Source organism: Cololabis saira, chromosome 20 (genome assembly GCF_033807715.1).
Source record: "Cololabis saira isolate AMF1-May2022 chromosome 20, fColSai1.1, whole genome shotgun sequence".
Taxonomy (NCBI): Eukaryota; Metazoa; Chordata; class Actinopteri; order Beloniformes; family Belonidae; genus Cololabis; species Cololabis saira.
The window spans coordinates 36,620,490-36,642,900 of NC_084606.1; the positions used below are offsets into that span (position 1 = coordinate 36,620,490).

A 22,411-nucleotide genomic window follows, 5' to 3' on the forward strand; every position below is an offset into this window, starting at 1 on the left:
CTTTGTTGAAGCGAGTTCCAAGGTGTCGGCCCTGCAGGGGGTAGGAAGCTGGAGTTTCACGTCAGCCACGGTATCACAATGCCTCATCAGTGAATACGAGATTAAATATAACTGTTGCTTGATTAGAATCGTGTACTTTATGCAGCCAATGCAATCACCACCACTGCACCACTATTCCATCTCCATGTGGAGACGCAGGCCGGGACACGATCCCCCAGCCTCCACCAGCGGAGATCCCTGGCACCCCCAATGGGAGGCAGAGACCCTTGGAAATATGGATCCTGGTCCACGTCCAAATGGACCAAACCACCAGTCCAATCAGATGAATTACCTGCAAAGTGTAATTTGGTGCGTCCCATGGTTACATTCCAGTATAAACGCCCAGCAAACCATGACTTCCACACATGCAGGCTGTCGTCTGCAGAAAACCAACTCAGTTGTTGTCCTTGCTTGCTGCGCTTAGTTTTGTCCTCGGTAAATACATTTGCGCTTCTCTACCAAAGTGCAAATTGGTTTCTTCTAAGGCAGGAAAAGCTCAGAATGTACCTGAATATGTAGAGACCTCCATCACCTTCTACCCCTCAGACGGCGCAAAGCCTCGTAGACATCCAGCAGACACTATTGGCGCTTTTCCACTAGCACCTACTCAGCTCTACTCATCTCAACTCGGCCAAGTTTCTTTTCCATAACAATTCAGCACCTGGAGCAGAAGTAGGAGGTTGGAGTGAAGCTGCTGTGACGTATTTGATTGTGTGATCTAAACGAAGAAGACAACAACACTAAAGATGTAGAACCTGGAGGAGATGATAGATGTGCTGCTGGATCTGTGGCTTGTGTTTGATATCAAGTTAAAAAATAAGAGTGAGAGAAGCTTCAAGCGGTGAGCAGCTATGAAGAGACAGAGCTCCTCGTAGATCTGGTCGTTCCTTATCTCCGTCTAGATCCATTTTTAATTCTCTCCTCAGCACCAGGTTTATGAACATCTGACCCTCAGAGTTGGATCAAACAGACTTTTGCTGCCATTGCCTGTTGAATAAAATGAACAAGAATCCGTCAGTCTCTTTCTCTGATTTCCTCCTCCTGACTCAGACGTCTGACTCCAACCCCCCGACCAATCGGTGGCCTGTAGTGTGATGATGTCAGATACAGCCGACTCAGCAGCTTAGAACCTCAGCAGAATAGTTACAGAAAAGTATCTACTCGGCACGTTAGACCCCTAGTTGGAAAGAACCAAACCAAGTGGAGTCGGGCTGAGTAGGTACTGGTGGAAAAGCGCCATAAACAGGGACAACACAGTTCTCCGTGAAGGAGCAAGTGAGACTGTCCTCTACCAAACACCGGGTTTGTTTCCTCAGGACAGATGTGTTAGCTGTGTATCCCCAGCTGTGAGCAACGTCTAACCATTGTTTCAGTAAAGTTTAAAGCAAAAATACACCAGAATTGGAGCATTTATGTTTAATTTACGACTGAACTTGTGGGTACAGAGTGTGCTGTTATAAGATGACTTAATTAAATGATATATTTTCTTCTTTTCAACCCGTGATTCAAAGCCCCTAAAATCCAGATGAGGAGGGAGGAATAGACTGCTTTAATTCCTTCAGCTGTCTTTCCGTCGGTATTGCAGTCACATCATCGCTTGTATCAAACCGTCACGGCAGCCCCAGCTCCAGCAGAATGTGGACCGGTCCTCCGGCTCGTCGAAACACAAATGATTTCCATCTGTGTTGATGTTGGAGAGCAGCACCACCCCCCAGCCTTCCCTCCCCTCTCCCCTCTCCCCTCCCATCCCCTTTCCTGAAACAGGCCCTCCCGTGCTCTGCGACTTAACCGTCCAACACACAGATGAAGGTGTGTGTGCTATGGTTCACACACTAAAAGTTAACAGCGTTCGTTGCGTTTGTTTGCTTTCTCTTTTGCACTTTAAGCACCAAACTCCTGCAGAAATGTCCCCTCGTGTTTGACTTTCTGTACGAACTAGCCGGGGGTGGCGGTGTCCCAAGCAGTCTGGCTCTCATTTGGACTTCATTTCCTCCCCTTTTCTCTCAGACCCGCCCTTGCTCCGTAAGCCAGTTCTATACGCTCTGTGTTTACAACTGTGCATGTGCATCGCTGGCTATCGCTGGTGGTTGAGAGCAGTCTGTTATTTGAACCCACCGTCTCCTCAAAGTATTCCTTACCTTCTTGCAAGACATGGTGGTGGCTGTAGATCCGCAGCAACGTATTTGAAGAGAAAAAAGCGAGTGTGTTCTGTACGGAAGAGTTTTAAGGAGAAAAAATATTTGAGAGGGGAAGATTTTTTTTTTATTGTGCACTTCGAGAAAAAAGTTAAAATGTCGAGATTAATGTTGAAATACAATTTCAAGAATAAAGTCGGAATTTCAAGAATAAAGTTGAAATTTCACCTTTTTCCTCAAGATTTCAACATTATTCAGGAAATTTTGACTTTATTCTTGAAATTGTACTTCAACATTAATCTCGACATTTCGACTTTTTTCTCGACATTTCGACTTTTTTCTCGACATTTCAACTTTTTTTTTTAACATTCCGACTTTTTTCTCGAAGTGCATAATGAAAAAAAAATCTTATATCAATTTCGAGAAAAAAGTCGAAATGTCAAGATTAATGTTGAAATACAATTTCGAGAACAAAGTCAAAATGTCATGAATAAAGTCGAAATTTCGCCTTTTTTCCTCAACATTTCAACTTTATTAAAAATGTTCCTCCTCTAAAATATTATTTTTATTTTTCTCCTGCCTGGCCCTGATACTCTTACGTAATTCTGAGGTCGGGGCTTCAGAGGGTAAATGTGTCGAGAGATGGATCACAAACCTGTTTTCTTTGACTACGTTTATATGCAGTCAATATTCGGGTTGTTGCTAATATTCCAGTTACTGAAACATTCGGAATAATCTGTTTCCATCCGTGAGCAAAAGGGTTATCCCTGTAAACATGGTAATTAATCATTCAGGATATCTGGATCAAACCAGCGACGCACGGAGAACGTGATGACACAATTCCCGTCATTTCCGCTTCTTCTTCCTGTATCCAAATCCAAAACAAATGCTGCTTCACGCAACTTTTCTCTCTCCTTCTTGTAAATCTTCTATCCCGGTACTTTCTACCGTCTACAAATGCAGAAATGTTCATATCCTTCATTACATTTATGAAGTGATTAGTCTCCTCCTGGTCTTGGTTTCTCCGTGTTTAGAAGAACTTCCTGGACTCAAAAGACCAGGATTCCTTGTGAACAGAGCATGTGCAGAAAACAATTCCTGTTCCGTTTGATGGGGATATTCTGTTAGGCGTTTACATGACCCAATATTCAGGTTTTAAAAGCAGTAACCCAGGGCTCATATTGGGGTTTTTAAAAACCCCAATATGAGCAAATTCGGGTTATTCAAAGGGGTTAGTGGTGTTTACATGGCCGTGCAAATTTGGGTTATTGCCAATATTCGGGTTTTAAAAGGGTTATTGATGCATGGAAACACAGTCAGTGACGCTTCCTGCTTTTGTATGTCTTGGTTTCCCAGCGTTCGATTGGTCTCCCTTTGATTCCTCTCATAAGTGACTTAATCCCTCAGCGGGGTTCCCCTACTCGTGGCATCCACAACCACAGCAAAGTATTCCATGACATCACTATTGTGTCACGGACTTGAGGTTGTTTAACGGATCATATTGAAAGCTGTCGCACTTTGTCGTGAGGGTAACCAAACAAATTGTAGATTGATTGAGTTCCAACGCCAGCGATCGGTGGGACTCCCCTAATTGACGCCTGCCCACAGCGCGGTTAGTCCGGTGGGCCGGGACCGCTGCAGCCGACTCACGCTGCCTGGAAAAAGTCCCTACTGACAAACTAGAGCACAGATGGAAAACCTATTCCACTCCGTTTTTTTCCTCACTCTGGTGCATTTGAGGGCTTTTTACAATGCCAAGCTCTTTTTTCCGGACGCGTGATGTGATCAGAGTGACTTAATAAAGCACTGAGGGAAAATTGAAGATATTTCTGCAGTCTGGTCAAGAACTAATACAGAAGTTTACAGCTGAGCCATGAGAAATGCAAGGGTTCTGGAAAACAACAAAAGAAGGAAAGCTTTTACTTTATACTTTTTTTATTTGTAAAAAAGAAAAGTGACAATGAACCAAGAAGACGAGATGTGTATCAGTGTCTTTCTGTCTGGCCCATCGGTGGAGCTGATTGACAATAAAACATACAGTAAATTTCCTGAGTGCTCATGATGAATAATTGATAGGGTTGTCCCAATCCTGATCACCTGAGTATCTGCCGATCCCGATTTTTCCCGATCCGATCACTTTTTTTGGCTCCCGATACCATTCCGATACTTTTTCCCGATCAGATACATTTTGGCAATGAATTAAGTAAAAAAAAAAAAAAAAAAAGGAGGACTAAAACTCAAATTGTCCCAGGTTTCTTTTATTGTCCATTCTCTCCAACATGGACATATCTTTCTTTTCACTGAATGCATCATTGGATCGTCCCCCTTTCCCGGGATTATATCAGTTACTGATGATTGACGGGTCTTGATGCAAGTGGGAGGGTCTACAGTATGTTAGGCCTTTTTAGCATCACTGTTGGATAAATTCCTTGCTTTTTAGGGCCCGAGCACTTCTCGTTTTTATTTTTTCAGAGGAAATGAGGGCCTTTTTTCCCCCTAAACGTGCCCCAAAAGTCACCAAATTTTGCACGCAAGCCAGGTCTCGCGATAAATTTGATATTTAATGGTTTGCATTAATGGGCGTGGCCTAATGGCTCAAGAGCGCCCCCTAGAAAACTTTGTGCCTCAAGCCCCACAATATGGTTTGACGTACATGCACGAAAATTGGTACACACCTGTATCATGTCGCTACTTAAAGAAAAGTCTCTTGGCTCCATGGCTGAAACCTAACAGGAAGTCGGCCATTTTGAATTAATCGTGTAATTTTGGCGCAATTTATGCCATTCCTTCGGCAATTGATAAGGACCGAACCGTAAGGTGCACCCAGGTGTGTTATAGATCAAAATGTGCGTCTCCATCCTGCGAAGACGCACATTACTTTTATCAGTCAAAAGTGTTACCGTGGCGACGCTAGACGCCGAAAAGCGTGCCCCCCCTTCATCTGATTGGTCCATATTTGATAGTTCCTACTTTCTGCCATAACTTTTGAATGGTTTGATATATAGAGTTGTGGCTGGTGTCATCCGCTAAATGTCCAGGCCTGAAGAATCTACATGCAAGTCATACAAGCTTCCACTGCAGCCTGAACGTACACAAGGCTGGGATGGCCCGTTCATCGCTGCTTGCAGCTTTAATCTAGATTTGTACTCGCTTTATCAAACAGGGAAAAGGGCCCTCCTTCCACAGCCGTGGATCACCGACCTCCCACCGATCCCCTCCACTGGCCCTCACTTGCACCTCATTGAGAGGTGAGAGAAATGCAGGAAACACCCAGACCAGTCTCACTCTGCAGTTCCTTTTTGTTTCAGCCCAGCTGGCAAAACCTGGCGCTTCCTTCAGCGGCCGCGGTTTAATAAACGCACCTGTCCCGTACGGACGCTACTGTAGGCGCTGCGTCTGAGGCCGGAACTGGGGGAAAACTGTGGAAGGGAAGTGAAAATGGAGTTTAAAAAATGGGAGCGGTGGAAAAAGGTCTTGTTTTGTCAGAGGTAACACTAGCATGGGTGGTTCGTGCATAAACAGAGAGTTGGAGCGCTCAGATGTGTATCGCAGGAGTTGGCAGGCTCTCAGGTTGAATGAATCCTGCAAAGAGGGGATTTCTGCAGAGGTCCTGTGTGTGTGTGTGTGTGTGTGTGTGTGTGTGTGTGTGTGTGTGTGTGTGTGTGTGTGTGTGTGTGTATTGTATGAGAATCAGACCATACCCCTGCCTCCTTTGTTCAGAGTTATGCTTTTAAAACCATGTAAAAAAGATAAGGGGCATATGTTCTTAATGGAGATTTACAGTCTAATCTTAACCCTTGTACTGTCTTCGGGTCAAAATGACCTAATTCTCCTGTTCCTTCTTTCCTCCTTCTCCCTTCCTCTTTTCTCCCTTCTTTCTCCCTTCTTTCTCCCTTCTTTCTTTCTTTCTTTCTTTCTTTCTTTCTTTCTTTCTTTCTTTCTTTCTTTCTTTCTTTCTTTCTTTCTTTCTTTCTTTCTTTCTTTCTTTCTTTCTTTCTTTCTTCGTTTCTTCCCTTCCTTCCTTCCTTCCTTCCTTCCTTCCTTCCTTCCTTCTTTCCTCCTGCTCTCTCCTTCCTTCCTTCCTTCCTTCCTTCCTTCCTTCCTTCCTTCCTTCCTTCTTTCCTTCTTTACATTCTTCCTCCCTTCCTTCTTTTCTCTCTTCCTTCCTTCCTTCCTTCCTTCCTTCCTTCCTTCCTTCCTTCCTTCCTTCCTTCCTTCCTTCCTTCCTTCCTTCCTTCCTTCCTTCTTTTCTCCCTTCCTTCCTTCCTTCTTTCCTTCCTTCCTTCCTTCCTTCCTTCCTTCCTTCCTTCCTTCCTTCCTTCCTTCCTTCCTTCCTTCCTTCCTTCCTTCCTTCCTTCCTTCCTTCCTTCCTTCCTTCCTTCCTTCCTTCCTTCCTTCCTTCCTTCCTTCCTCCTTTCTTCTCTTCCTCCTTCCTTGACCTGAAGACAGCACAAGGGTTAATCATTTAAGGGTATGAATAGATCAGATAAAGTTGTTTTTCTTTCTCCATGAGTTCATCAGGGATGCAGGACGAGCTGTAACTCCTACCCGTCATTTCCACTGGTCAGTAGTCTCAAAGTTCTGTTGGGATGAATGCAAGGCACTGGGTGCACTGGGTGGACCTGAGCGGACACAAACCTCTGCTGATCGTTCTCTCATCTTCTTCTGGCGTCTCTATCCGGTTTGAACTCATTGGCTTTTGACCTCACACTTAAACTTCAAAGAACACTGCAAAAACTCCAAATCTTAACAAGAATATTTGTTATTTCTAGTTAAAATGTCTCATTTTTAGTAAAAAAAAAAATATTTTTTTGCTTGAATGAGAAGATAAATCTTGTCCCACTGGCAAATTTTTCTACTTATTTCAAGTGAAAATTTACTGGAAACAGGTGAAAATTGTCAAATAAGTTATTTTTCTGGTAATGACACTTGTTTTAAGCGTAATGAGATTTTTTGGACTAAAAATTAGACATTTTAACTAGAAATAAGACAAATATTCCTGGTAAGATTTTGAGTTCTTGCAGTGAATGGGCGAGAGACGGGCTCCATTTGAACCCTTTTGTCCATTTTTTGTCCTCTCAGTGCTGTTGACTTGTATTTCTTTTATAGTGATGCACCGATTGTTTAGTAACCAAAATTGTTCGGCCAAAAATAGCAAAAAAATACTTTCGGTGTTCGGTGCAAGTGGGGAAAAGACCGAATAATTAATAACGGCATGTTTATATGACGCAATCAAATGTGCGTGCTGTGATAAATGCAGCAAATGCAGCATGTCAGCAGTGTGGAAGTATTTCAATGTGGCTGAGAATGATACAAGAATGGCTGTTTGCAATCAATGCCCAGGACAATTATTAATTTGTTGTGGTTTTATCCACTTCTTTTGCACTTTGTAGCAAGGCTAGTGCTACGGGGCCCGACCGACAGGACAAAGGACACAGTATTTTGTGCAGAAGTACTCAATCTTTATTTCCTCACACAGACACACGTGCACCAGCACCTTCACAGGGAGCCCCCTTGTTGCTGTGCAGCCACGCCTTATGAAGGCAGGCAGGGTGGAGAGGTTGATTGAGCACACCTGTGCCCAATCACCTGAGTGGCTGCACCTCCACCCTGCCACACACCCCCATCGCCGGCTGTTATGGTTTACAGTTTAAGATTAAGATTCCCAGAATATTCAAATATTTTGAGATAGGATATTTGAGTTTTCTTAAACTGTAAGCCATGATCAGCAATATTAAAATAATAAAAGGCTTGTAATATTTCAGTTGATTTGTAATGAATCCAGAATTTATGACATTTTTGCATTACAGAAAATAAAGGACTTTATCACAATATTCAAATTTTCTGAGACAGTCCTGTATTTTTCTACCTTGTAATTTTGTAAAAGATGTTTTTCTTTGAAAAGCATGCCTAAATCACATTTATTTGATTTATGCAATAATGCAATGGTGAGAAAAATGACAAAATAAATGAAAAACTGTGAAATAACCATTTTCGGTATGTTATTCGGTATTCGGCCAAGTGTTTATTATTATTTTCAGTTTCAGGTTTTGGCCACAAATTTTCATTTCGGTGCATCGCTCATTTTTTAAAAGGTTACACTTCGGCATACAGCTGCAAAACCTTTCAAATGTTTGGAAACACAGCCAATCCAGAACATTTGGTCAGTCCCTGCTCGGACACGACTGGAAACACAAGCGCTTGAATAAATATGGTGGTAGTGAAGAAATGGGACCAGCTGCAAAAATCCGCTCAAGGGAAAGTGAAGTAACTGCCGTCCAGTAACTGCCGTCCAGGTGACCTTGGGCAAGGCCCTCCACCTCCAGTTGTACAAGCAGACGGGCGAAGGCTGCGGTTGCCGAGCAGCTCCCAGATGTGGATTTGTGTAACTGAGAGGAGGGACGGTACCGACAAAGAGCTCAGGCCTCAGCAAAACCTTTCTCCGGGAAAATAAAGCTTGAAGAAGAAGATCTTCTGAAGCCCCTTTGTCCTGGAGTCTTTTACTGTATGAACAAACTGCAGGTTGAAAAATCCCAAAATGGAAACTCCTCGACTCTGTCCTGAAACTGACATGTTTTCAGTAAAAAAAAACAAAAAAAAAACAGAAACAAGTTAAGATAAGATAAGATAAGATAAGATAAGATAAGATAAGATAATATTGTCCTTTATTTCTCCCTCAATGGGGAAATTCACTCAACACACACATGCAGGGAAAGGGTAAAAAAGTAAAAAATATACATAATTACAAAATATAAACAGTATATACATTGGAATGAGAAATAATAAAGTAGTGTAGTATGGGAAAAGAAGGCAGGAAGGATGTGTGTGAGGTAGATAGATATTGCACAAATATTGTACATGTTATTATTAAGTTGAGTTGTTTCCAGCCTGTCTCAGAAAATTAGAATATTGTGATAAAGTTCTTTATTTTCTGTAATGCAATTTAAAAAAAAAACAAAAATGTCATACATTCTGGATTCATTACAAATCAACTTAAATATTGCAAGCCTTTTATTATTTTAATATTGCTGATTATGGTTTACAGTTTAAGATTTAGATTCCCAGAATATTCTAATTTTTTGACATAGGATATTTGAGTTTTCTTAAGCTGTAAACCATGATCAGCAATATTAAAATAATAAAAGGCTTGCAATATTTCAGTTGATTTGTAATGAATCCAGAATGTATGACATTTTTGTTTTTTTAATTGCATTACAGAAAATCACAATATTCTAATTTTCTGAGACGGTCCTGTAAATTTAATGTCAAAATGTAAAAATGAGAAGAACCCATGAGGCACCACCTGGAACCGGGTTTTCCCTCACCATGAGAAAGGCAGTTTCTTCTCTGTAAACGGTTCCTAAAGGGACCGCTTTCCTGCGTACACTCGGTTCCTCCATCCCAGCGCCCTGCAGACTCTGTGGCAAAAACATTTATTCAGGTCCATTCCTCCTACTCAGGACAAAAATGGATACTTGGCACAAATGTTTGGATGTGTGTTTGAGGCCAGTGCTGGAGCAGCAGACAAACCTCCCACTCAGTGTGTCCAAACCAAGGTCAGGACTTCTTCTCCGCTACTTAATTACACGCTGCGACTGTGGAATTCTGGTATTTCTAATCTGCAGACATGGACATGACCTGTACAAGCGGCTCGGCTTATAGCGGCCGCGGCGTTTCCTCTAAAAATGTCTTCTCGCCGGGGAGGACCAGCACTTAGACCATGACGGCACGTAACGCAGCTTTTACGTTCCTCATATAACTGCAGTGCACTTTGGTTTGTTCTCTTATTTTTCTGCTTTTCGGGAAGGTTGGAAAGTAGATCCAGCAAGTTCAGCGCCGTCTCGCTGAATGGGAAAGTAATGTGGCAGAAGCCTTTTCTGCGCACGTGCCACAAACAGAATGGCATTGTGGAATAATGGCATGTAGCAAGGCTAGTGCTACGGGGGTCACCCGACAGGACAGAGGACACAGGGTTTAGTGCAGGAACTCCTTTATTTCACCCAGACACACGTGCACCAGCAGAACCTTCAGCAGAGCCCTCTCCCAGCAAAACCTCTTGCTGGTGTGCAGCTGCTCTTTATGAAAGCAGGCAGGGTGGAGAGGCTGATTGGGCACACCTGTGCCCAATCAGCTGAGTGGCTGCTCCTCCACCCTGCCACACACCACCATCGCCCAACTCAGGCCGGGGACCATTGGGCCTAGCCAACTCCCTGCTCCCCCCTCGGAGCGGGAGAGGAAGCCAGGAACCGCCGTCTGCACCTCTCCGGGCCTTCCAGGTTCGGCCGACTGCCGAGACCAGTCGGGAGGTTGCCCTCGGCGCTGGGCCGACCACCGAGACCGGTCGGGAGGTTGCCCTCGGGCCGATTGCAGAGAGGGCCGTTCTCGGGACTGGGCCCAGGGTGGCCTCAGGGCAGACAGCATCCGCGGCCCTGGCCGGGGTGCGCCTAGGACCACCCCCTCCCCGACGCAGCACTGCTCCAGCAGCTGGTCTGCCTCCGGAGCCGGTGCTTCCAGGACCGCCTCGATGACCGACGTCTCCGCCTCGACCTCCCCCGTCTCCGCCTCCGCGACCTCCGCCTCCAGGACCGCCTCAGGAACCGGCGTGTCCAGGACCGCCTCAGGAACCGGTGCGTCCAGGACCGCCTCAGGAACCGGCGCGTCCAGGACCGCCTCAGGAACCGGCGCGTCCAGGACCGCCTCAGGAACCGGCGCCTCTAGGACCGCCTCAGGAACCGGCACGTCCAGGACCGCCTCAGGAACCGGCGCGTCCAGGACCGCCTCAGGAACCGCCGCCTCTAGGACCGCCTCAGGAACCGGCGCGTCCAGGACCGCCTCAGGAACCGGCGCGTCCAGGACCGCCTCAGGAACCGGCGCTTCTAGGACCGCCTCAGGAACCGGCGCCTCTAGGACCGCCTCAGGAACCGGTGCCTCTAGGACCGCCTCAGGAACCGGCGCCTCTAGGACCGCCTCCGGAACCGGCGCGTCCAGGACCGCCGCCTCTAGGACCGCCGCCTCTAGGACCGCCGCCTCTAGGACCGCCTCAGGAACCGGCACGTCCAGGACCGCCTCAGGAACCGGCGCGTTCAGGACCGCCTCAGGAACCGCCGCCTCTAGGACCGCCTCAGGAACCGCCGCCTCTAGGACCGCCTCAGGAACCGCCGCCTCTAGGACCGCCTCAGGAACCGCCGCCTCTAGGACCGCCTCAGGAACCGCCTCAGGAACCGGCGCCTCTAGGACCGCCTCAGGAACCGGCGCCTTTAGGACCGCCTCAGGAACCGCCGCCTCTAGGACCGCCTCAGGAACCGCCGCCTCTAGGACCGCCTCAGGAACCGCCGCCTCTAGGACCACCTCAGGAACCGCCTCAGGAACCGCCGCCTCTAGGACCGCCTCAGGAACCGCCGCCTCTAGGACCGCCTCAGGAACCGCCACCTCTAGGACCGCCTCAGGAACCGCCGCCTCTAGGACCGCCTCAGGAACCGCCTCAGTAACCGGCGCCTCTAGGACCGCCTCAGGAACCGCCGCCTCTAGGACCGCCTCAGGAACCGACGCGTTCAGGACCGCCTCAGGAACCGGCGCCTCAGCGGCCGACGCCTGCGGGTCTCGCCATCGCTGGGGCCGCCTCAGGAGCCGTCGCTTGGCACCCTGCAGCCTCTGCCTCACGGCCTGCCGGCTGCTGCGCCACCAGCGCTTCCAGCGCTGCGGTCTGCTGCTCCCCTGTGCCAGCGCCTCCAGGGTCCGCTCCCTGCATTCCTCCTCCATCCTGTCGGGCCCCACGTTGGGTGCCAGTGTAGCAAGGCTAGTGCTACGGGGTCACCCGACAGGACAGAGGACACAGGGTTTAGTGCAGGAACTCCTTTATTTATTCTTCTTTCACTCAAGACACAGGTGCCGTCACCTTCAGCAGCTTCCTCCCAGCAGACCTCTTGCTGGTGTGCAGCTGCTCTTTATGAAGGCAGGCAGGGTGGAGAGGTTGATTGGGCACAGGTGTGCCCAATCAGCTGAGTGGCTGCTCCTCCACCCTGCCACATGGCACTTTTGAGCTGGTGACGGAGCATTGCATGCATGTTAAAAAGTGCAGTTTCCAGAGCAGTTGTCCTCCACTGAATCAATGAACTTATGGCGCTTTTCCACTAGAACCTACTCAGCCTGACTCGACTCGTCTCCACTCAGTTTGGTTCTTTTCCACTAGGGGTCTAACATGCCAAGTAAATACTTTTTCTGTAACTATTCTGCCAAGGTTCTAAGCTGCTGAGTCGGCTGTATCTGACATCATCACACTACAGGCCACTGATTGGTCGGGGGGTTGGAGTCACACGTCTGAGTCAGGATGTGACATCAGCGAAAGAGCGACTAAAATAACACAAAATAGCTGTCGTTGAACACAGATAGTCGTATGAAATATGACAATGGGTGTTTCTGGATCTTGTTCACTTACAGCTATAGTTTTCTGCATGATAGAGCTCAAACCTGCATGTCTGGAAGATTTTGGATGTTTTTCCTCAGCCCACGCACTCGTTTCCATCGCAGAATCATGTCTCAGATTGTTTGAGACTTTGTAGATGCAGTTTTTCCGAGGGGTGAACCTCTACCCATCCTTCCTTCTGAATAGAGAGATGCATTCTTTATGTGTTTGAAGTGTATGAAGGCGGCTGGTACTTGGAGATACTGAAATGTGGCCAGATCAACAGTACATGGGGTTCTGCAACTCCAGTTCCTTCAGCAAGTGTTTCTGCAAATCTGTGGAGCAGATGAAGTAGATTTTTTTTTTCCTTAAATTTTATTTGAGAGGGACCATGTGCAAATAAAAACATAAATGTGAACATTTGATGCATTGCACCAGAGTTAGCCTTATGCTAATTTGCATCTGCAGTCCCTTGGTACAAATAAATACACTGCAAAAACTCAAAATCTTATTTCTAGTTAAAATGTCTCATTTTTTGTCAAAAAAATATCATTACACTTAAAACAAGACTCATCACTGGAAAAAACAACAATTTTTTTCAAGTTCAAGTAGATTTTCACCGAAAATGAGTAGAAAAAATCTGCCAGTGGAACAAGATTTTTTTGCTTGTAATGAGAAGATAAATCTTGTCCCACTGGCAGATTTTTCTACTTATTTCAAGTGAAAATTTACTTGAAACAGGTGAAAATTGTCAAATAACAAGTTATTTTTCTGGTAATAAGTGTTTTAAGTGTAATGAGATTTATTTTCTTGACTAAAAATGAGACATCTTAGCTAGAAATAAGACAAATATTCTTGTTAAGATTTTGAGTTTTTGCAGTGTACAGCACAGATAAAAAAACATCAAACATTATTCAAGGATATGTAACATATACTGTAGCAATAAATCACACATGAAGTGGAAACGTAATGTTCACTAGCAAGTTAGCGGCTGTTGTGAGAGTTTTAAATGTTTTTTTTTATATTAGCTTTAAAGGCACCAAGCAAGCAGAGGTGTATAGTAACGAAGTAGATGTACTTCGTTACAATACTTAAGTCGTTTTTTTGAGGATTTGTACTTTAATTTGCATTTTTTTTTATCAGGACTTTTACTTTTACTTCACTACATTTAAAAGTTAAAAAGTGTACTTTTACTTCGTTACTTTGACATTTGCCACCTCGTTACTCGTTACAAATTAAAATAATCAAAGAATTATGCCTGTTGTGCCTTCCAAAGAGCCATGCGATAAAGGCATTCAAGAATTCACCATCCAACCTCAAGATGTTAAAAATTTGTCCCTATGTTCAATTTTGCAAGAAAGACAGTTTATTTTTGGTGTTGTATTCTATACCACATTAAATTCACCTGAAAGTGAAATAAAAAAACAAGGGAAGGGTCATTTTTGGTTGTGTTGCTTCTTTTCATTGCGTTAGTGAGCTACTTTAAGACATTTACTCAAGTAATTTTCTTATGAGTCTTTTTCAGTTATAAGGTTAAGGTGCATTTTGAATGGTGAAATCAAGACCTGAGATCCTATCTGCAGATAATAACATAACTACACATGTGGTGAAATATTGCACATATACCGTAGGCCGGGAAAAAGTATTGCACGGTAAAAAAAACAAAACAGTAATGAAGACATTCACATATTGTTCAGGGCGATTATGGCTTTGGGGAAAAAGCTGTTTTTTAGTCATGGTATTTATGGTATTTCTTAGTTACTTTTTTCAGTACTTTATACACCTCTGCAAGCAAGTCCCAGGTTTTTATGTTGTTTTATGTTGTCTGGGATCAGTCCATGCCTGTCTGTTTTTGCACATTGGCACAGATGCGGTTATTGTTTATAGTCGGTGGAGGGAACGGTAACGTGATCCAACCACGGTGAACCCGCGTCGATTTCAGAGCTGCAGCGAACTTCGTCTGCAGATCCCTGAACGTGCAGCGAGGCTGCCGTAGTGGGGAGAGAAAACAAAGAAAAGCTGGGATTTTTTTAGTTTATATCCATGTGTGCGTGCGTGCGTGTGCGTGTGTGTGTGTGTGTGTGTGTGTGTGTGTGTGTGTGTGTGTGTGCTCACCTCACTGCCTACATAGCAGAGCAGTGGAATCACGCTCTGGAGAGGAATGTTTTCTGCTGCACTTTAGGAAAAGAAAGGCACCTAAACGTTTAGTTTCTGCGTCGTTATTAACGGTAATTCTGTTTCCTGCGTTTTCTAAAGGAAGTCTCTGTGATGTGAGATATACGAAACGGCCCGGCTTCATATTCACAATCTTTTTCCATCAACGCAAACAAGTCCAGATTCACACGGACTTCTTCCCCGACCAGACATGGGGCTTATTGTTTCACCCTTCAGGCTGAGTGCTTTTGTTGTTTTTGCTTCTCTGCAGTTCTTTCCTTCTGTCTTCCTTTCCAGGGGAATATTTCCCCCTCCTCGGGGCTGGGGATGGGAGGGGATGGGAGGGGAATGCTAGCGGCGCTGGAGTTGAGCGGGGCGATGCGCCCCTGCCAAGAAATGAGTTCACCGAAGCGCTGCTTCCCTCCGAGGAGACGTGATAAGGTTTCTGCTCGGGGCCCGGGGCCCGGCCTGCCACCCCACACTGGGGGGAGGAGACCAGCAGTGAGGGGTGGAGAGCAAACTCGGCTCAGCTGGATCTAGAGCCAATACCTTAGATGACGCTGAGTTACTTTAGTTACGGCTACGTCCAGAAGTTGATTTCAGGATACAGTCTGGCTTGAAAAAGTACAAACCACAACATGTCATGAATGATTCCCAGTAAGTCTCGGTGAAGAGTTTCATGAGGATCGGGGACCTGGAGGAGGACTGGCTGGAGACGGGTCCTGTCAGGGACTGCCCCGCAGATGGCTGGGTGGTTATCACCGTCTGGACCAGACCTGGTACAGATCTGGAACTGGTCTGTACCAGGTCTGGTCCGGTGATAACCATCCAGACCTGGTCCAGACCTGGTACAGATTTGGTACAGACCTGGTACAGACCTGGTACAGACCTGGTACAGATCTGGTACAGACCTGGTATCAACCTGGTACCGACCTGGTACCGACCTGGTGCAGCTCACCAACCAACAAATGAGCTGAGTCCTGGAGGCCGACTGGAGGGAAAGCATGCCAGGTCTTCAGACGCAGAGACGAGACGAGTTTCATGAAGCAAGATGGGATTCAGTTTGATTTAACACTAGTTTGATATCTGAGGGCGTCAGAGGAGAGGAGAAACTTTGGGAAGTTCAACCTGTTGAAGTCTTTCCAAATGTTTTATGGACTTTAACAGGACTTAATTGTAAATGTATGAGTTCACAGTGCCGGCAGTAAGTCAGACCTGTTCCCAATGCATGTTGGACTTCGGCAGGTATTCGGCAGTATCTTGGGGGCTTGTTCACAAGTGAGGGAAAGATGGAGCGTGAGATTGACGTATCGGTGCAGCGTCCGCAGTGATATGGTCGATGTACCGGACTGTCTCGGTGAAGAAGGAGTTGAAAGGCGAAGCTCTCGATTTACCGGTCAATCTACGCCCCTACCCTCACCTATGGTCATGAACTTTGGGTAGTGACCGAAAGGACAAGATCGCGGATACAAGCGGCCGAGATGAGTTTCCTCCGCAGGGTGGCTGGACGCTCCCTTAGAGATAGGGTGAGGAGTTCGGTCACCCGGGAGGAGCTCGGAGTCGAGCCGCTGCTCCTTCACATTGAGAAGAGTCAGCTGAGGTGGCTTGGGCATCTGTACCGCATCCTCCTGGACGCCTCCCTAGGGAGGTAATGTCCCACCAGGAGGAGACCCTGGGGAAGATAGCTATCTCTCAGACAATGTCTCTCAGCTGGCCCGGGAATGCCTAGGAGTCCCCCTGGAAGAGCTGGAAAGAAAATGAATAACATTCAAGAAGGCCTCACAAAAGTTGGCCAGGCTTTTTTCATCTTAATGTAGACTCATAATTGATAAATAGTTTGCCATCTTCTTGGATGTTTGACTGACCGGTGCGTTTGTTCAAACAGAATTCAAGGCACTGTAACGCTAAACCATCTACTTCAGTGACACTAAAGAGCTCAGCCATTAAATAAGTGTGTAAGTCATATGCTTTTATGACAATTGGCGCCACAGCATGAGCGATGACATCGCTGCAGCGCTGACGCCTGGTTGGGTTAGCTGTAGACAGCGGCCCGAAGCATAAAATAAAATCAAACTCAGAGGTTTTCCATGAGAGGAACTTATGGCTTCACAGCTCGACAGCATGTCGTGCACTTTGAAGCTGTCCGGTACTGGTGTGTAGTGTGTGTAGATCTCCTCAAATGAGGTTTATAAGAACTGTTACGTTTTTAATAGTCTGTACATCAGGCCTTGGTTTACCAGAGATTTCAAAGGACTGTCTAATCATTTGTCACATTCATTCCTAGAAGGGAAGATTTCTTTTGCTGGCTGGTTTGTGGAGGTTGCTCCTGGAGTGTGTGGTATGGCGTCCGCTGCTACCGGCCACTCAATCCTGGTATAAACGCAGCAGGAGTCTGGGACTTGACTGAAAGGTCAAGGCTGCTCTTTATCACCAAGTCTGTTCATCATTTTCTAGACAGCCAGTTCGCTGGCGTCAGGATTTAATCTCTGCTTTTTGCAGATGATGTGGTTCTGTTGGTGTGATCGGGTGGACACTGGAACGCTTCCCAGCTGAGTGTCAAGCAGCTGGGTTTAGCATCGACACCTCCACACCTGAGACTGTGGTTCTCAGACGATAAATGTGAGGAAGGGGGTTGATGGGCAGATTTATGCATCGTCTGCAGTGTGTGGACTGAAAGTTGCTGAATAGAAAACTCTATACTTACTTGGCATTGATACAATGTATAATCAATGTTCTTTACCAAAAGTCCACTCCCCGAACTCAAACGAATGCATTGGACGCATTTTCCCCTTGAAAGCCACATTTCCGTCAGTTTGAGTTGCTAAACGGCACGTTGGTGCCACGTGTAGAGTCGTGGGACATCTCTCCACAGTGGTGTGAAGCTGAGCTCACGCTGACTTACATCATCCATTGAGACATTTGTCTGCCACATTGCCAGATTATATGTTTATAACCGCAGCAAGAGGTGAAACATCACAGTGGGGTGCAGCGCCGGCCAAGCTGAATCACGTCAGACGCTGAGGTTGATCCCTCGCGTTGCAACAGGATTTGTTAGGACTGCGTTGTGCCAAAGAGGACAAGTTCAAGCAAATGAGGTCACACCCGCACCCTCCAGACTCTCCTACCCTGACCTCGGCAGTATGAAATCATCGAATACCATGAGTACATCATGAGTCCTCGCACCGAAGGGCTGACAGCAGCAGCTGTGTTGGGCTGCTTTGTTAACAAATGAAGTTTAGGTTTCTTAATCAAAACCACACGTATTTAAACAGCTCAAGAGGCCTGAACCAGACCGGTAGTTTAGATTTAGATTCAGATATCCCTTGCAATCTTTTATCAGAGCTCTGGAACCCATAACGTTGTCTTATTCACACACCTCGATGCTTGCCAACGAGCGTTCCTGTTCTGTCTGCCGCATTTCTGCACAGCGTTGCCTCGTGTTTGTGCTGACTGTAAGAAGATAATTCTGAACGCCGTTATGAATAGTTTCCTTTCTATTGTCTGTAAACCCAAACTCCCGCTGACTGGAAGAATGGCTCCTCTTCCACGACACAGAAGTCACAGTCGCAGCTAATTACTTCCCGTCTCGCTGTCCAGACGCTGATTACTGGCAGATGTGGAGATACATCTCTTTTGATCAACATCACCACTGACTAAGACTTCCAAGATAAAATCGTCTCTGCAGTGCACCTGCTTATTCCCTCACTGCATGATTCATTTCAACTACTCCATTTGTTCTTTGACCTGTTTAAGGAGCGAGAAGTATGCTTAGATGCTAGGAATGGGCGATATTTTACCGTTCACAATATACCGTCAAAAAAATTCCCCACGGTAAGAATTTGTCATCTCGCGGTAAAAACGATAAATTCCCGTTGATGACGTCTTTGCATAAGAAACATGGCGGAAGGAGCTCGTTGTTACACGAGGCTCCAGCTCCGTTATCTGGAACTGGTTTGGATTTAAAAAGAGTGACGAGGAGAAAACATCATCTATTATGTGCAGAGTCTGCAAAAAAACAGTGAGTGCAAAGAATGGCTATACTGTTTTTTTATTTATCAGTGTAGCAAGGCTAGTGCTACGGGGGTCGACCGACAGGACAGAGGACACAGGGTTTAGTGCAGGAACTCTTTATTCTCTTCTTTCACCCAAGACACACGTGCCGTCACCTTCAGCAGCTTCCTCCAGCAGCATCCTTGCTGGTGTGCAGCTGCTCTTTATGAAGGCAGGCAGGGTGGAGAGGCTGATTGGGCACAGGTGTGCCCAATCAGCTGAGTGGCTGCTCCTCCACCCTGCCACAATCAGGTTGTATTTTTTTCTACTTTGTGATTTTATAAGCTAAGAAAACTTGAAGGACAATAGGACTTTTGCTGTTTGCACTGTTATCCCACTGTTTAAGCAATACAGTTTGAATAAATATTGAATCTGTTCTTACATTTCAAACTTGTTTCATTTGAGGGGGCTCCAGAGACTGAATGTGGTGATAGATTTAGTTACAAAGGTGGAGTTGAATTGGTATTTTTTTTATCCTCATTTTTATCGTTATCTGGATAAATGCCAGAAATGATTGTGATACATTTTTTAGTCCATACCGCCCAGCCCTATTAGATGCCTTCGGTTGTCTCAACCTAGCCTGCTGTCAATGCCACCTCCACCGCGGCTTCCACATGTGGGCTCCGATTGAAAAGGGCGTTAGTCCTACACCCCTGTATTTATGTATACGCCTGATAAATGATGCTTGACTGGAGCCTAAATGCCAAAGCCAAACGAGGCTGCGTGGGTTTGAAACCCTGATCAGTCACTTCCAATAGTTGGTGATTATAGTTGAGGGTTAGAACATGGAACAACTGCTAACATGACACTGCCTTCACTATCTTCATCTCAGTAGAGAAATATACTGCCTCAATCCATCTCTCAGCCTCATTTCTGATTCAACATCAACTCGTGCGTGAGATATTTAAACTCCTCCACTTGAGATTAGGGACACCAGGGACAAAGGCTGATAGGCGAGCACTTTGTGGTGAGGCCTTTTCCCATGGGGTCCAACCACTGCTGTCCTGTGGACCCACCGTCTGGGCCAGGGCCGCCGCAAGGGGTGTGCGAACCGTGCGACCTTCGCACTATGGGCCGTTTTTTTTTTCTCTCTCGTTTTTTTTCCTTCTTTCCCTTATAAATATCAACAGTAACGTTCCATTACAGACCTAAATGTGTACTAGTCTGTGCATATCAATAAATATGTGCAATGATGCGCGTGTCTGTTGTTCAATACAACTGATCAGACCAAGCGCAGACACAAGCTGCTCTGATCCAGACGGGTGGAGTGTGCAACAAACTGTAACACAATGTTGAGAGAATGAGACAGATTCAGGAAATTTCCATCAGGGAATGAAAAAAGAAAAAACTAAAGAAAATGGAAGAGTTTAATGCCTCTCTGAAAGGCTTGTTTGATAAATTTGTTACAAAAATCATCGATCTGACCGGGTCGTGGCAAGCCCAGATGATGATGATGTTGTTAATGTGTTAACTTATGGGGCGATTTTGTTTTGTGTAGAACTGGAATGAATCACACACTACATAATGTCAGTTGAGTTAGGCCCCTATGTCACTAATATATAAGTCGCTCTCCCAATCAGAATCTTTGATTCATGTAAGATTATTTGTGTGTTAACAATGTTGTAATAAACAGTCATTACTATAAAAAATATCTTGACTTATGTCTTGTCAATGCAATGCTTCATAATGAAACGTGTGTATGTGTTTGTATCCAGTATTTTTGCTAATCGGAGAGTTAAAATTGCGCATATAGACACCCGATACGACCCAAAAAAAAAACAAAATTACGCACAGGGCCTCGCAAATCTCCCAGACGGCTCTGGTCTGAGTTCTAATGGTCCATGTGGTCTCTTGTTCTCTCTGCAGGCTCCCAACAGCGCGCCTCCTCCGCTGCCCAGCTCCTCTCTCCCTGAAGGTTACTATGAAGAAGCGGTCCCTTTGGGTCCAGGAAAGGCTCCTGAGTACATCACCTCCAGTGAGTAACATATTCATACTCACAAATATAATGAACAGTTTGAAATGTGGGGAGCAAAAGAGCAGTTGAGGTGTGTGCTGAAGGAGAGAAAAAGAAAATTGAGCATGAGATTTCATCTTTGCTTGCATAAATGGACATTTAAAGGCAATCTGATCATGTCTTTTCAGACTATGACTCGGATGCCATGAGCAGCTCCTACGAGTCCTATGATGAGGAAGAGGAGGACGGGAAGGGACAGAAGATGCGTCACCAGTGGCCGTCTGAAGAAGCATCCATGGATCTCGTGAAAGACTCCCGGATCTGTGCCTTTCTGTTACGCAAGAAACGCTTCGGCCAGTGGACCAAACTCCTCTGTGTCATCAAAGACAACAAATTACTGGTTGGTGTCATCTTCGTACAACTCTTTGTCATTTTTCTCTGCATGTGTTCAAATGGTGACGTGAAACCCAGTCGTCGTTCGGACCGAGTTACCGTGGCATGATTTTCCTTTCTCCCTCTAGTGTTACAAGTCCTCCAAGGACCACACGCCCCAGATGGAGCTGGTCCTGTCTGGATGCAGCATCACTCACATTCCTAAAGACGGCAAGAAGAAGAAGCACGAACTAAAGATTGTCCACCAGGGGGCGGACGCCCTGGTGCTGGCTGTGCACAGCAAAGAACAAGCCGAAGAGTGGCTCAAGGTAACGCGCTCAACCCTAAGAGCCCAGATAGACTTGCTGTTTGAGCTTGCGTTCGCGTCCGTTCGTGTGCCCCACCAACTGCAACGTCAATCGAGTAGTACGCGAGGAGAGCGTGTCGTTCTGGTGGTGACCGATTGGGGGCAGTAAGCAGAGCAACAGTGTAGCAAGCTCGTTGCCACTGGGGCCGACCGACAGGACAGAGGACACAGGGTTTAGTGCAGGAACTCCTTTATTCAATCACACAGCCACACGAGCCCCAGCAGAACCTTCTCCCAGCAGAACTCTTGCTGGTGTGCAGCCACTTCTTAGCCAGGCAGGGTGGAGAGGTTGATTGGGCACAGGTGTGCCCAATCGGCTGAGTGGCTGCTCCTCCACCCTGCCACAATCACTTGGAAAAGTTAACATGACAACATTGGATGAAGAGGAGATTATAACATTGCTTTGGTTGCGATCTCGGCAAAGGAAACGGCGCCAGCGACCTCCGCGTCGTCAGTTGTGGCCAGCTAGTATCTGACAGGGACCAGCACCACTCGCGGCCAGAGTGAGAACTGCAGGTCGCGTACGCGTTCAGTGTCTTTTCGAAAACGTGCACGTTGACGCTTCAACTGAACGCAGGATACACGTGGCGGCCATGATGCGTCCACACTGGAGCAGTTTAGTGGTAAAATGGATCAGCATCCTGCTCCACCGTCAGGGATCTCTGTAAAGTCCCACAGGACAAACGTTGTCCACTCTCAGCCTACACTTGGGGCCGCCCTACTGGTTCCTCATCTGGGCTCCAGGCTACGAGCCGTGACACCAACCCCGTCGATGTTTGTTGTGGGTAAAATGAGGTGCTCCCCTCCTGGGAACGGAGAATAAAGGGGGTAGCTCTCTCTTTGAGAATAACTCAGCCTTTTCCTGAGATTGTTTGACGGGTTTGTTATGATCAGGTGCTTCTGCTAGCTTCTCTCTGATGTGCAGATGTTTGCTTTAG

The 22,411-nt window shown here is 46.2% G+C and overlaps 1 protein-coding gene across 2 annotated transcripts in view; it reads left to right on the top strand.

The window, feature by feature from the left end:
- afap1 (actin filament associated protein 1) overlaps window positions 1-22,411 on the top strand; it is a 118,823-nt gene that overhangs the window by 11,588 nt on the left and 84,824 nt on the right. For both annotated transcript variants that reach the window (XM_061709812.1, XM_061709811.1), the window contains exons 3-5: window positions 20,647-20,755; window positions 20,923-21,134; window positions 21,256-21,435. In XM_061709812.1, the coding sequence (XP_061565796.1) occupies window positions 20,647-20,755; window positions 20,923-21,134; window positions 21,256-21,435 (501 nt within the window). The remainder of the gene's footprint in view (window positions 1-20,646; window positions 20,756-20,922; window positions 21,135-21,255; window positions 21,436-22,411) is intronic.